The sequence below is a fragment of the Mustela nivalis genome, assembly GCF_964662115.1.
Source record: "Mustela nivalis genome assembly, chromosome: 16".
Taxonomy (NCBI): Eukaryota; Metazoa; Chordata; class Mammalia; order Carnivora; family Mustelidae; genus Mustela; species Mustela nivalis.
In genome coordinates this window covers 5,358,808-5,371,567 of record NC_139035.1, presented here as the reverse complement: position 1 = coordinate 5,371,567, position 12,760 = coordinate 5,358,808, and the positions used below count along the sequence as shown (strand labels likewise).

Genomic DNA, 12,760 nt, shown 5'->3' with positions numbered 1-12,760 from the left:
TCCAGTCTTCCCTACACCCAGTAGCCTTAATAGCAGCGCGCGTCTTAACCCGACAACACTCCCGGGTCCCCCGCGATGACTTTGCTATTTCATAGCACCTGATTTGGATTTAACTATTAGAGCACCTGACTTAGATTTAACTTATTATTAGAGCACCAAATGCCTGATTTCTATTTTGTAGGGCTTCCCCATCTTCCCAGTTTTCAATGACCAGAGCATCAGAAGGGCTGAAGAGCTTTGACCTTTGGAAAGGGGCCTTTCTAGTTCAGTTTTTGAAGGACTGGAGTCTTCTCTTGCTCTGGGAATGAGAGTAAGTTGCAGTGTCTCTGCCTTGGTTTCCCTACATGTGATAAAGAAGTTATCAGCTCTACCATTGCCTTTTTCTCTAGTTTTAAGGCAATGGTTAAAATCCCAGGTAGCAAACCTGTTGTCAGATCTGGTGTCAGATCTTGTGATCAGAAATTACGGTCTTGAGAATTTATGAATTATTCCTTCCGGAAATGGGCCGGAATTTTATTGATTAATATGCATATACAAACCATTCTGCTGGCAGTGGTGCAGGGACTGGTCTGCAAAGCCGAACCTGTAATTCTGCCCAGTGGGAATGTGGCCATGTCACTGGCCACCATCCCTGGGGGGACACTGGGAGACTGCCAGCACTCAGTCCCCTTCTCTTTTTTTTTTTTTTAAGATTTTATTTATTTATTTAACAGACAGAGATTACAAGTAGGCAGAGAGGCAGGCAGAGAGAGAGGGGGAAGCAGGCTCCCCGTTGAGCAGAGATCCTGATGCGGGGCTCGATCCCAGGACACTGAGATCATGACCTGAGCCGAAGGCAGAGGCTTAACCCACTGAGCCACCCAGGCGCCCCATCAGTCCCCTTGTCTTACCCCACCCCCTCACCCTCTGGGCGCTGGACATGATAGGGGTCTACTTACCTGCACAGAGTGTCCATAGCACAGGCTGCAATTTCCCCACCATGGTCTTGCTTCCTCTGTGCCCCAAGCCCAGCCTGGGAGGGCTGGGCTGACTAGTTAAAGGCACAGCAGCCTCTGACCTGGCCCAGCCCTCTGTCCCTGTGGTTTCTCTTTTCCTGTTTACCTTTGCCCAGCCTGGCTCCCCCCACCGCACTGCTCGGCAGGTCTAGCAGGTGAGTTCCCCTACGGGACTGGACTCCCGCTGCCCCTACTCCACCAGAGGCCTCATGCGGAAGAGGAGCCTTCCCCATCTTCACCTGCCCCCACCCACCTTCTCCCCACCTAGCAGGTGTACAAAGTCCTAGGCTTCTCACCAAGGTGTGGGCTTCTATAACAGATAGGAAATTACCATCTCATCATAAAAAGGGAGTGATCTCAGAGGCAGGTTTCCAAAGCCAATAAAAAAAGGATGTTGCCCACAATTGTTGAAACCCTCCAAAGCAGAATTCTTCCACTTCCCTTGCTTTTCTACAACCCCCACCCCACCCCATGCTACAGACCGGGGCATAAAGAAGACAGGAAGTCTCTCGGGGAGTTGATAACTTGGTCGGGGAGATAGAGACCACACAAGTAAATAAAGAAGACAATTCTAGAAATAATCTGACCAATTTGCCTCAGTTTGCTTGGCTACTCTAAGTAATGGTGCAATAAATATAGGGGTGCATCTGTCTCTAAGTAACGGTGCAATAAATATAGGGGTGCATCTGTCTTTTCCGATGAGTGTTTTCATTTTCTTTGGGTGTATATTCAGTAATGGAATTACTGAATCATATGGTATTTCCATTTTTTATTTTTTGGGGAGCCTCCATATTGTTTTCCCCAGTGGCTGCCACAACAATGCAGGAGGGCTCCTTTTTCTCCACATCCTCACCAACACTTTTACCTTTTTTTTTTTCTTTTTTAGCCATGCTGGCAGGTGCAAGATGATAGCTCACTGTGGTTTCAACTTGCGTTTCTCTGATGACGAGTGATGTTGAGCATTTCATGTCTTTTGGCTGTCTGGATGTCTTCTTTGGGAAAATGATATTCAGGTTCTCTGTGCATTTTTTAATCAGGTCTTTTTTTTTCCTTTGATGTTGAGTTATATAAGAACTTTTTATATTTTGGATATTAACCCCTTATAAGATATATCCTTTGAAAATAACTTCTCGCAATCAGTAAGTTGCCTTTTCGTTCGTTGATGGTTTTTTTGTTTTGTTTTGTTTTTTGCTGTGCAAAAGCTTTTTATTTTGTTGTAGTCCCAATAGTTTATTTTTGCTTTTGTTTCCCTTGCCTTAGGAGACATATCTAGAAAGATATTGCGATGTCTGATGCTAAAGAAATTACTGCCTGTGCTTTCTTCTAGGAGTCTCATGGTTACATGTCTCACACTTAAATCCTTAATCCATTTTGAGTTTATCCATTTGAGTTTATTTTTGTGTGTGGTGTAAGAAAGTGGTCCACTTTCATTCTTCTGCGTGTAGCTGTCCAGTTTTCCTAGCACCATTTATTAAAGGGACTTTTCTCCCCCAGAACTGTCCTGGTTTTAAAACAGAAAGTTCCTTTTCCCTGGAATCTCTTAGTCCCAAGCAAAGTGGAAATGGTTGGTCACTCTATTTAAAGGGTGACAGTGCTTTGTACCATGTTCCAGATTGGAAATGAGATTGAGGCAGGGGGAGGGGCCCTACTTGAGGTTGGATAGTTATGGGTCTCTATTTTAGAAACAGGGATCTGAGTCTCAGAGAAGTGAAATGAGTTCTCAAATATCACACAGCTAGTAAGTGGTTTAATGATTTCTAGTCTGCCATTTCAGCAGCCTGATGTCACGTTCTGCAGGTAACTGAGGGTATATGGAAGACAGAGGCCATGTCCTCCCCCTGGGTGGTCCCCTCTTTTTACCTGCTGCCTCTCTTAGGTGTGTTGGGCCTCCCTCTTTTCCTCCCCTGCTTCCCTACCACTTCTCGTGCTCTGTGCTGGTGTCCAGTCATCTTGAGCATTTACCCCGACTGATGCAGCTCTTCAGTCCTGCCCTGGCCCTTGCCCCACCTCATTTCACTTCTCTCTCTCAAACCACCTTTCATCTTTTTCTTGAAGTATGTAGGCGTGAAATGAACCCCCGTATTCTCAGTTGTGGTCATTCTTCGGCAGTCAATTGCCAAGTCCCTACTTTGACCCCTGGGATGGAGGTTCGATGACTGGTCTATGGTGCTGCCTTGTGCCTCCTCAGGGATGTGTTTCTTGGCGACTCTTTCCAAAGGACCCCCCCCAACTCCAGCCCTGCCAAGTTTCTGCCACAAAACCTGTTTGCTTTCTTCTCAGTTCTAACCACTGACATCCCCAAACTTTGTCCATGCTACTCTCTCTGCATCACATCTGCTGTTATAATCCAGCTTGTCTTTTAAAGGCCAGTGCATGTAATATTACTTTTTCTATGAAGCTTTTCCTGACTTCTTTAGTCAGAAGGACTCGTCCCTTCTTTGAACTCACACAGCACTCTGGATCCTCTTGGGCTGCTTAACCACATTCTACCTTATGCTTGAGTTATTTTTAACCTGTGTCTCATTCCTCCTAATAAACTGTGAGCTCATTCATTTATTCAGCCAGTTTTTGATGATACTCTGTGCAGGGCATTGTTCCACCTAGCTAGGAAGAAGGATCACGTTGAGCATATAATTATGTGTCTTACTAACTTGGGTCAAGTATAGTGCCTGACGCGTGGAGGGTATCTGTGAATGGGTAGATGAATGGGTGGACGGACTGATGGATGCAGGTGTAACTACAGAATGTGTGGGATGAGGGGCTGGACGATTGGGGTTTGGTTTGCTTCGGACATGGTGATAGTAAGAGGTGGCAAAGTGGAATAGTGGGTTATGAGCTCATTTGAAGTTTATGAAGCTTGTGGATTTTTTTTTTTTTTTTGAGAGAAGGAGCATGGTGGGGGGGAAGGGGCAGAGGGAGAGTGAGAGAGAGAATCTTAAGTAGGCTCCATGCCTAACATGGAACCCACTGTGGGGCTCAGTCTCACAAATCTGACATCATGACCTGAACCCAAATCAAGAGTTAAATGGTTAACCAACAGCCACCCAGGTGCCCTGAAGCCCATGGAGTGTTTTATACCACCCAGGCTAGCCGCTTGGCCATCACCATGAGTGCAGGTATGGGGAAGGGACTGTGGAGGGTGAGCACAACTGCCCACTTCACTATCCCAGGTCATTGCTGCTCAGAGAAATGTAACCCTGGTCACATTCTACCTTGAACATACGACTACTAAGGTAGTAGCACCATGGTGCTCTCCCGGCATCCATCCAAGGCCCCTCCCCATTCTCTATATTAGGTATTTTTTCCCAGCACCCACTAGATTGACATGGCTTAGATACAGTTTCATTCCTCTGAATTTTTGGTGTTAGGCCATGTTCTGGAAAGACTTTGAATAGGTAGCCCCAGGCAAGAGGGTATGATGAGAGAGACCCCGAATAAATCTTTTTCTTCAGGCTTCTCCATCAGTGAAGGGTGACCTTCTCCTAACTTTGCTCCTCGGTGTCAGTGTCCAGTGCCCAGAGAATCAGCCAGGAGGGAAAGGGTTAAGTGGGGCCTGCTGTCGGGCCTGGGTCCTGAGACTGCATTCCTTCCTCCTAGAGATCTGCCAGGCTGTGGGGCCAGAGGCTAAATTTAGAAGGGAGCTAAGATTTCCTGTTAACAGCTGTCCTGCCCCTCAGAGAAGAAGCACGGGAGAGAGGAGAGAGGTTGGTCCTTCTTGGTGGTCAGAACTGCTGGCCATTTTGTCTGGGTCCCTCAGCCCTGGGTGACTGGCTGTAGAGATAGAGGCAAACCTGTGGTGAGTGTGCTTTTCCCTTTGTTTTGTCCTGTGAGCCCAAGGCTTCCAAGCAGAGGGGCAGCAGTTCTGCGGCCGAGGGTGAGAGCCCAGCCATGTGGGGGAGCAGCTCCTGAGGGATTTCGTGTTCCTTAAAACGCTGTGGGATGGCTCCTGAGCTAAAGGCAATGACTCCAGTGGCCTTGGTTAGAGACACTGAGGAAGGCCAGTGGCACCTCCCCCAGGATAGGCAAAGGTGTATACGAGTGCACAGGCGGGGTGTGTGCTTATACACGCGTACCCACGTGTGCATGTGTGGGCACAGCCAGGAGTTTCGATAGAAAGAACTTTCTGGTCTAGGGAACTCACCGCTTTCCAGGTGCGTTAACTATATGAAAGCAAACCCAGGACCCTGTTCCCCTCACTGCTTCCTGGCTGGAATCTGAGGAAGGAGACACTTCGTTCTTTCTTAAATGTTGTGACTCAGCTGGATGTGTGTGGGTCTTGGTGTCCGGGTTGACGGTAGCTAGGCCAAATCAGGCGGGTTTTCCCCGTGTGGGTCCTGTCCCCACCAGAGTCGTAGCACGTGGTGACCTTCCCCCTGATATCACTGATATACCCCTCCCCACCCACAAAACCTCCAGAAGCCGATTCCCTAATCATGTTGGTCATGCTGAACTTACAGGGACCGGCAGGCTGTCATGGCGACCAGTGGGGACCCAGAGGAGGAGCAGGTAGTCCCAAGCGAAGAGGATGAAGCCGATGTGCGGGCCGTGCAGGCCCAGTACCTCCGGAGCCCCTCCCCCAGCCAGTAAGTGTGCACCTGCTGTGCTGCTACCCTGCAGCCCCAGCAGGAGTGGGCTGGGGGGCCTGAGAAGATGTGGGCCCTGGGGAAGCCTACAGCCACCACTTTAAGTTCACTCATTTCACAAATATCATGGAGTACTTTCTATGTGTCATACTTTCTGGAAGAGGCAAATAAGCAAATGGACTACATTTTGACGTGGCATGGTAAGTGCTGGAATTAGTGTGCCTCAGGGCTAGTGCACAGTGGGCCAGGGAAAGGAACACTTGGATCTGGATGGGTCTTAGGAGGCTTCCTGGAGGCGGTGATGCTGGACCTGAACCTCGAAGAAGGAGTAGGCACCTGACGAGCCCACCTGGGCAGTGATGTGTGACCCATGAGGACTGAGGCTGACTAGGAGAATGTTAGACCACAGCCGGTAAGACCAGGCATCAGGACAGGAAGGGGCCGTAAGACCAGCCCTAGTGCTGAGACGATCAAGCCATGTCTTTCAAACTGGGATATGTGCACTTCTCAGGGTTAGTGGCTAAGTATGCAGGAGTAGATCAACACGGTACGTCTTCCGGGAGAGTCCTTTTAGTTTATGTCAAGTAGTTTAAAATTTTCTTTTACATAAAATTATTGAGGATCTATCATGGGGTAAATAGGAAAATTTACATAACCTTTTTAGCAAAATCATGAGACATCACACAAACGTTTTCTTGCCTGCGAAAGCAATCGTGTGTGTGTGTGTGTGTGTGTGTGTGTGTGTGTGTGCCTGTTTATTTTCTTCTGCCATAAATCATAGTAGAGGACCTGGCTTCTAATCTTAGTTCTGTCACCAAACTTACAGGAAGAAGTCCTTCCATTCTTGAGCGTGTGTCTCCTTATCAAAAAAAAAAAAAAAAAAAAAAAGGAAGGAAATACCCAACTAAGATATCTCATGATAACTTTACCTCAAACTATCTATGATTCTGCTTGACTTCACTTTTCTACAGTTCTGGGATCTTGCTGGCTCCTGCTTCTCAGAGCTTGAAAACCTTCCCCATTGGAATGAGATTCATCACTTATGGGCCAGGACCCTTTGTCCAAATGTTGGGGACTTTTCCTTTAAAGTTCAGCGTTATGTTCCCACTTAGAAAGCCTATCAGGATAGAGTTTTGAAAATAAACCCCCTTCTCTACACTACCAGACAAGGCAGAGATAATTTTGTGTGTGATTAAGGTAGGTGATGCATGGCTTTGGGTAGTGCTTAGAGTAATACTAGCTGCTTTAGCAAATGGGTATTTTTTTCTCACTCAAATAAATTCCCTGAGCAGTGATTCAGGAACTGAGGCTCCTTTTATCCTGTAGGTCTTCAATTTTTAAGGCAGAAAGCTAAAGTTACTGTGCTCATTGGCATCAAGACAAAATGGGAGGGGAATGAAAAATTTCTTAGGAGGCTTATATGGGCCAGGCCTGAAAATGGCCATTTCTTTTCCACTCATTTCCCACTGACTAGAACTTAGCAGAGCCATGCTTTGTTATAATGGAGAATGGGCAATGAGGTCCCATGAGGAAAAAGAGGAAGTGGGCTTGCTAATAGATAGCCATCTTGGCCCCAGTATACCTCTGTAGACTGAATATTCGTGCTACCTTTCCCCCCACTCATGAAACTCCCAAAGGAGATAATCCCAAAAATGGTTTACTGACTACTACATGCAGTTCAAAAGCTAGGTTCTCTGCCTACATGTTAACTAACTGGAATTTAAATAAAACTTGGCGGAAAAAGGCTGTGTTTTCTGGAGGGTGTGCATCCTCTTGCCCAGGTCAGGTAGGAGCCCCTGGAAGTCTACAAAACAGGCTCCCATTGGATAAAACGAGGAATGGGAGGTATAGCAGTCATCAGTCCGTATAATTAATGAGCATGTCTGCCTGAGAAGAGGGCAGATCTCCGAGATTTGACCTTGATTTGGCCTTCAGGGTAGCATTGCCTTGTCTGTTGTTCTCTGTGGCCTCTAGCTCCACCCTCTGGCCCTTTTCCCTTTTCTTTTACCTCCAGAGCCACCTCCAAACTGAGATTGGAGAGTGTGTTTTCCTTGAAGGCTTTGTAACTTTGGCGGGCTATGTCCTATTTATGGAAGTTTGGGTGCCTAAAGGCTGTTTAAGGCTGAAAGCAGCCAAGGGCTTTTCAAGGCTCCTGGTTTCTTTGAAAATAGGATCCCTTTAAAAACATAGGTTTCTGGGGTGCCTGAGTGGCTCAGTGGTTTAAAGCCTCTGCCTTCGGCTCAGGTCATGATCCCAGAGTCCTGGGATTGAGGCCCACATTGGGCTATCTGCTTAGCAGGGAGCCTGCTTCCTCCTCTCTCTCTGCCTGCCTCTCTGTCTACTTGTGATCTCTGTCGAATAAGTAAATAAAATCTTAAAAAAAAAAATAGGTTTCTGATGGATATAGACCAGACAACCTCATGTGTCAGAAGCCACACACCAAGTTCTTTCTTAAATATAATTTTCAATCTTGGTTTATTTCTTTGCCTCCTTGTCTGCATACTTCACTGTCTAAGCTTCAGACTGTTATCTTCAGAAGGTATCTGAAGCTGTAAATGTGAGTGGGGAGTCCAGGACGCTTGTGGTCATTGTGGTTAAAAGTTTTACAACAGAATGTATACCTAACAAGCTACTGAGGGGAGAATGCAAAACTAAAATGTAATCAACCCAAAAGAAGGCAAGAAAGAAGAGAAAAAGAATACAGAGGAAGCATAGCAGATAACAGGAAAATAATAGGATGGTAGATTTAAACCCAAATATGGAAATACTTGAAACATAATAAAAATGAAATACTCCAACTAAAAGCAAATACTGTAAAAAGCCTACCTACTGCTTATGAGAAACACACCGTAAGAAACAGAGATACAAGGGATGCCTGGCTGGCTCAGTCACTGGAGCAGGCAGCTCTTGATCTCAGGGTCATGAGTTCCAGCCCCATGTTGGGCATGGAGCCTACTTTAAATTAAAAAGAGAGAGAGAGAGATACAAAGGTTAACAAAGGCTAGAAAATATACTACACTGTCTAAGTTACAGTTGCTCATACCTTTAAAACTTAGCAGCATAAAACAGCCACTTTTTAATGTTCACAGTCAGATACAGTGCTGGGACTCTCGTCTCTACTCCAAGATGTCTGGCGCCTCAGCTGGAAAGACATAGGTTCCAGGAGGCCTTGAGGCCACGGGTGACTCACCCACGGAGGGCTGGGGGCAGAGTGACTCCTTCACATGTATGACACTTCATTTTGAGCCCTTAGCCGGGCTGTTGGCTAGAGCACCTAACATGTCTTTTCCTCTGGTCTCTCCATGTGGGCCATTGGGGCTTTCTCATAGCCTGTAGCTAAATTCCAAGGATTGGCGTCCAAGAGGACAAGATAGACATGTGTTGATTTTCACAATCTAGCCTTAGAAGTCATAAAAAGGCCCATGGGGCTGAAAAGGAGACAACATAAACTCTGCCGACACTGCAGGAGTATCTCCGTCATGCTGTGAAGAGAGCAAGCGGGATGGGAAAGAGTGCCGCCATCTTTGGAAAACACCAACTGCCACAATCACGAACTAAAACTATTTGCTGATATCAGACAAGGAAGAATTTAAGGACCGAGAAATATATTTCACAATGGTCAGAGGTGTGGTTCACCAGAAACATGTAATCATTTAAAATGTCTGTGGTCTGGGGCACCTGGGTGGCTCAGTCAGTTAAGCCTCCAACTCTTGATTTCAGCTCTGGTTGTGAGATTGAGCCCTCCTCTGGGCTTCACGCTCAGCAGGGAGTCTGCTTGAGATTCTCTCTCCGTCTGCCCCTACCCTGGCTCATGTTTGCCCTCTCTCTAGCTCTCTAAAGTAATAAATCTTTTTAAAAGAAGTAAATAAAGTTTATATGATCTAATAATGTAGCCTTAAAAAGTAGAAAGCAAAAAACTGACAGACTAAAGAAAAAAAAAAATCCACAGTCTTAGTCAAACATAAAATTTAAAAAAAAAAAAAAAAAAAAACCTCAGCAACTAATAGTATGAGGGGAAAAAATCATTAAGAATATAGGAAGGGGATCAGAAAGGACGAATACCCAACTTTTGTATCAACATGGGCAGGACTGGAAGAGATTATGCTGAGTGAAATAAGTCAAGCAGAGAGAGTCAATTATCATATGGTTTCACTTATTTGTGGAGCATAAGGAATAACATGGAGGACATGGGGAGTTAGAGAGGAGAATGGAGTTGGGGTAAATTGGAAGGGGAGGTGAATCATGAGAGACTATGGACTCTGAAAAACAATCTGAGGGGTTTGAAGTGGCAGGGGGGTGGGAGGTTGGGTACCAGGTGGTGGGTATTATAGAGGGCACGGATTGCATGGAGCACTGGGTATGGTGAAAAAATAATGAATACTGTTTTTCTGAAAATAAATCAATTTAATTAAAAAAAAAAGAAAGAAAGAAAAGAATATAGGAAGGGGGCACCTGGGTGGCTCAGTGGGCTAAAGTCTCTGCCTTCGGCTCAGGTCATGATCTCAGGGTCCTGGGATTGAGCCCCGCATTGGGCTCTCTGCTCAGCGGGGAGCCTGCTTCCTCCTCTCTCTCTGCCTGCCTCTCTGCCTACTGTGATCTCTCTCTGTCAAATAAATAAATAAAATCTTAAAAAAAAAAAAGAATATAGGAAGGGAGCACCTGGGTGGCTCAGTCAGTTTAACGTCTGACTCTTGATTTCAACTCAGGTCATGATCTCAGGGTCATGAGATTGAGCCCTGTATGGGGCTCCGCTCTCAGTGGAGAGTCTGCTTCTCTCCTCTGTCCCTCCCTCTACATGCACATGCTTGCTCACTCTCTCTAAAATGAGTAAATAAATCTTAAAAAAAAAAAAAAGAATATAGGAAGTTAGAACAAAACATTAACAATATTAACCTAGTTGGCATGTATAGAACGCGCACCCAGCAAGGACAGGAAACACATTCCCATCACGTGCGTGTGGAACATTGATCAAAATCACGTGCTTGCCATTCATGTGTCAACAGACTTTTATATTTGCTATATGCTTGAAGTCATATAAAATATGTTCTTTGACCTTGGGAGTATGAAGCTAGAAGTTAATAAAGCAAAAATATATGATCGTAATTCTAACTAAAACCACAATTCAATGCTGCTACGTACTCACCAGCCCATCTAAAATTAAAAACTGATGGTAGCAACTACAAATGAGGATGTTAAACAATCAGAACTCCATTCACAGCTGGGAAGAGCGTAAATTAGTACAACCACTTGGAAAACTCTCTCATAGTATCTACTAAATTTCAAAGTACTCCCATCCTGTAACCCAGCAGGCTTACTCCAGATACCTGCTTAACAGAAACAAGTACATGTGTGCACCAGCAGAAGTCCTGTTTTGGTAGCTAATAGCCATTGATGGTGTAGAATGTATAAACATGTGATGAACTGTCCAGTTAACCGTAGGCTGGGTAAATGAAGTGTGGTATGTATATTTTTAAATGCTGCTCTAAGGAATACACATTTTTATTAAGTGCTTATCACGTAGGTGGGATTGAGCCTCTCAGATTATTGGCTGCGGACAGCAAACCGTGAGCCCTGGTCGTGAAGGGAAAAGTGGGTCACTGCATGGGGAGGCAGGAGACAGGGAAGGCCAATTCTGCTGGCTTCCCGTTTTCACTTAGAGTTAGCCTGCCACGGACAGGACAGAAGCATTTGTAACAGAGAAGTTCCGACAGTGTTCAATCCTTAGTCCTTCCAGCTGGGCGAAAACAGGCTCAGCCTGAAAGCCCCACTTCCATGGGGAATGGTCTGAGCTGTTCCATGGTCCCATATACAGAGCTAATTTTCTCCAGGTTCTGAGGGACCCCAGCTGAATCCTGTTGGTTTTGATGCTCTTGGTTTGTGTACATTCCATAGCAGTTGGGGTTTTTTAAATTAATTAATTTATTTATTTGACAGACAGAGATCACAAGCAGGCAGAGAGGCAGGCAGAGGGAGAGGAAGGGAAGCAGGCTCCCTGCTGAGCAGAGAGCCCGATGCAGGGCTTGATCCCAGGACCCTGGGATCATGACCTGAAGGCAGAGGCTTCACCCACTGAGTCACCCAGGTGCCCTCATAGCAGCTGGTGTTTGAAGCTGATCCCAGCTCATCTGGCCCTTTTCAGAAATTTCCAAGGGAGGCAAACACACAGAACACTTGATGGGCTGTTCCTTCCTACAATAGTCGTCCTAAAACCTGAGGTATAAACTATGAGAGCTGCGCTGGCTTTGGAGTCATCTTTCGGTCAGTCCCATTGCCTTATAGACCGGGCCGAAACCAGCCCAGAGGAATGAGTCTATAGTATCTTTAAAAATGGAAAGGCAGGGGTGTCTGGGTGTCGTAGTTGTTAAGCATCTGCCTTGGGCTCAGGTCATGATCCCGGGGTCCTAGGATCAAGCTCCCTGCTCAGCGGGGAGCCTGCTTCTCCCTCTCCCACTCCCCTGCTTGTGCTCTCTCTCTTGCTGTCTCTGTCTCTCTCTTTGTGTCAAATAAATAATTTTTTTTTTTTTAAAGTGAAAAGGCGGAGGCACCTAGGTGGCTTAGTTGGTTAAGTGTTTGCCTTTGGCTCAGGTCATGGTCTCAGAGTTCTGAGATTGAGTCCTGGGGTGGCCCTTGCTCAGCTGGGAGTCTGCTTCTCCTTCTGCTTGCTGCCCCCAGGGCTTGTGCTCTCTGTCTCTCTGTCTCCCTCTCTCTCTCTCTCTCTCTGATTAATCAATAAAATCTTTTTAAAAAACTGAAAAGGGAATCCACAGGCCAGAAGAAAAATTAGCAAATCACGTATCTGATAAAGAAGCTGTATCCAGAATATATTTTTAAAAACCTCTCAAAACCTAGTAAAAAAGAAACAACCCAAATTGAAAATGGACAAAAGACTTGAACAGATACTTCACCAGAGAAGGTGTGTGGATGGCAAATAAGCACATGAAAAGAGCCTCAAAATCCTTAGTCATTAGGGAATGCAAATTAAAACCAAAATGAGATATGATCACATACCTACTAGAATATCTAAAATTAAAAAGATTGACCATCCCAAATACTGGGGAAAATGTGAAGTACCCGGAATCCCACTGCTGGTGGAAATGTGAAAAGGTACAATCATTTTATAAAACTCCTTTATTTTTTTTTAAAGATTTTATTTATTTATTTGACAGAGATCACAGGTAGACA

At 45.6% G+C, this 12,760-nt stretch overlaps 2 protein-coding genes across 7 annotated transcripts in view; one reads left to right on the top strand and one right to left on the bottom strand.

Annotated features, from left to right (window-relative positions):
• Positions 1–1,042, bottom strand: part of GPA33 (glycoprotein A33) — a 44,175-nt gene extending 43,133 nt beyond the window's left edge. Inside the window, exon 1 of one of the 2 annotated variants that reach the window (XM_082702786.1) lies at positions 939–1,042. In XM_082702786.1, the coding sequence (XP_082558912.1) occupies positions 939–981 (43 nt within the window). In that variant the 5' untranslated portion in view covers positions 982–1,042. The remainder of the gene's footprint in view (positions 1–938) is intronic. The other variant, XM_082702787.1, reaches the window with a different exon arrangement.
• Positions 1–12,760, top strand: part of STYXL2 (serine/threonine/tyrosine interacting like 2) — a 78,358-nt gene that overhangs the window by 30,332 nt on the left and 35,266 nt on the right. For 2 of the 5 annotated variants that reach the window (XM_082702653.1, XM_082702652.1), the window contains exons 4-5: positions 182–310; positions 5,453–5,578. In XM_082702653.1, the coding sequence (XP_082558779.1) occupies positions 5,469–5,578 (110 nt within the window). In that variant the 5' untranslated portion in view covers positions 182–310; positions 5,453–5,468. The other 3 variants (XM_082702651.1, XM_082702655.1, XM_082702654.1) reach the window with 3 other exon arrangements.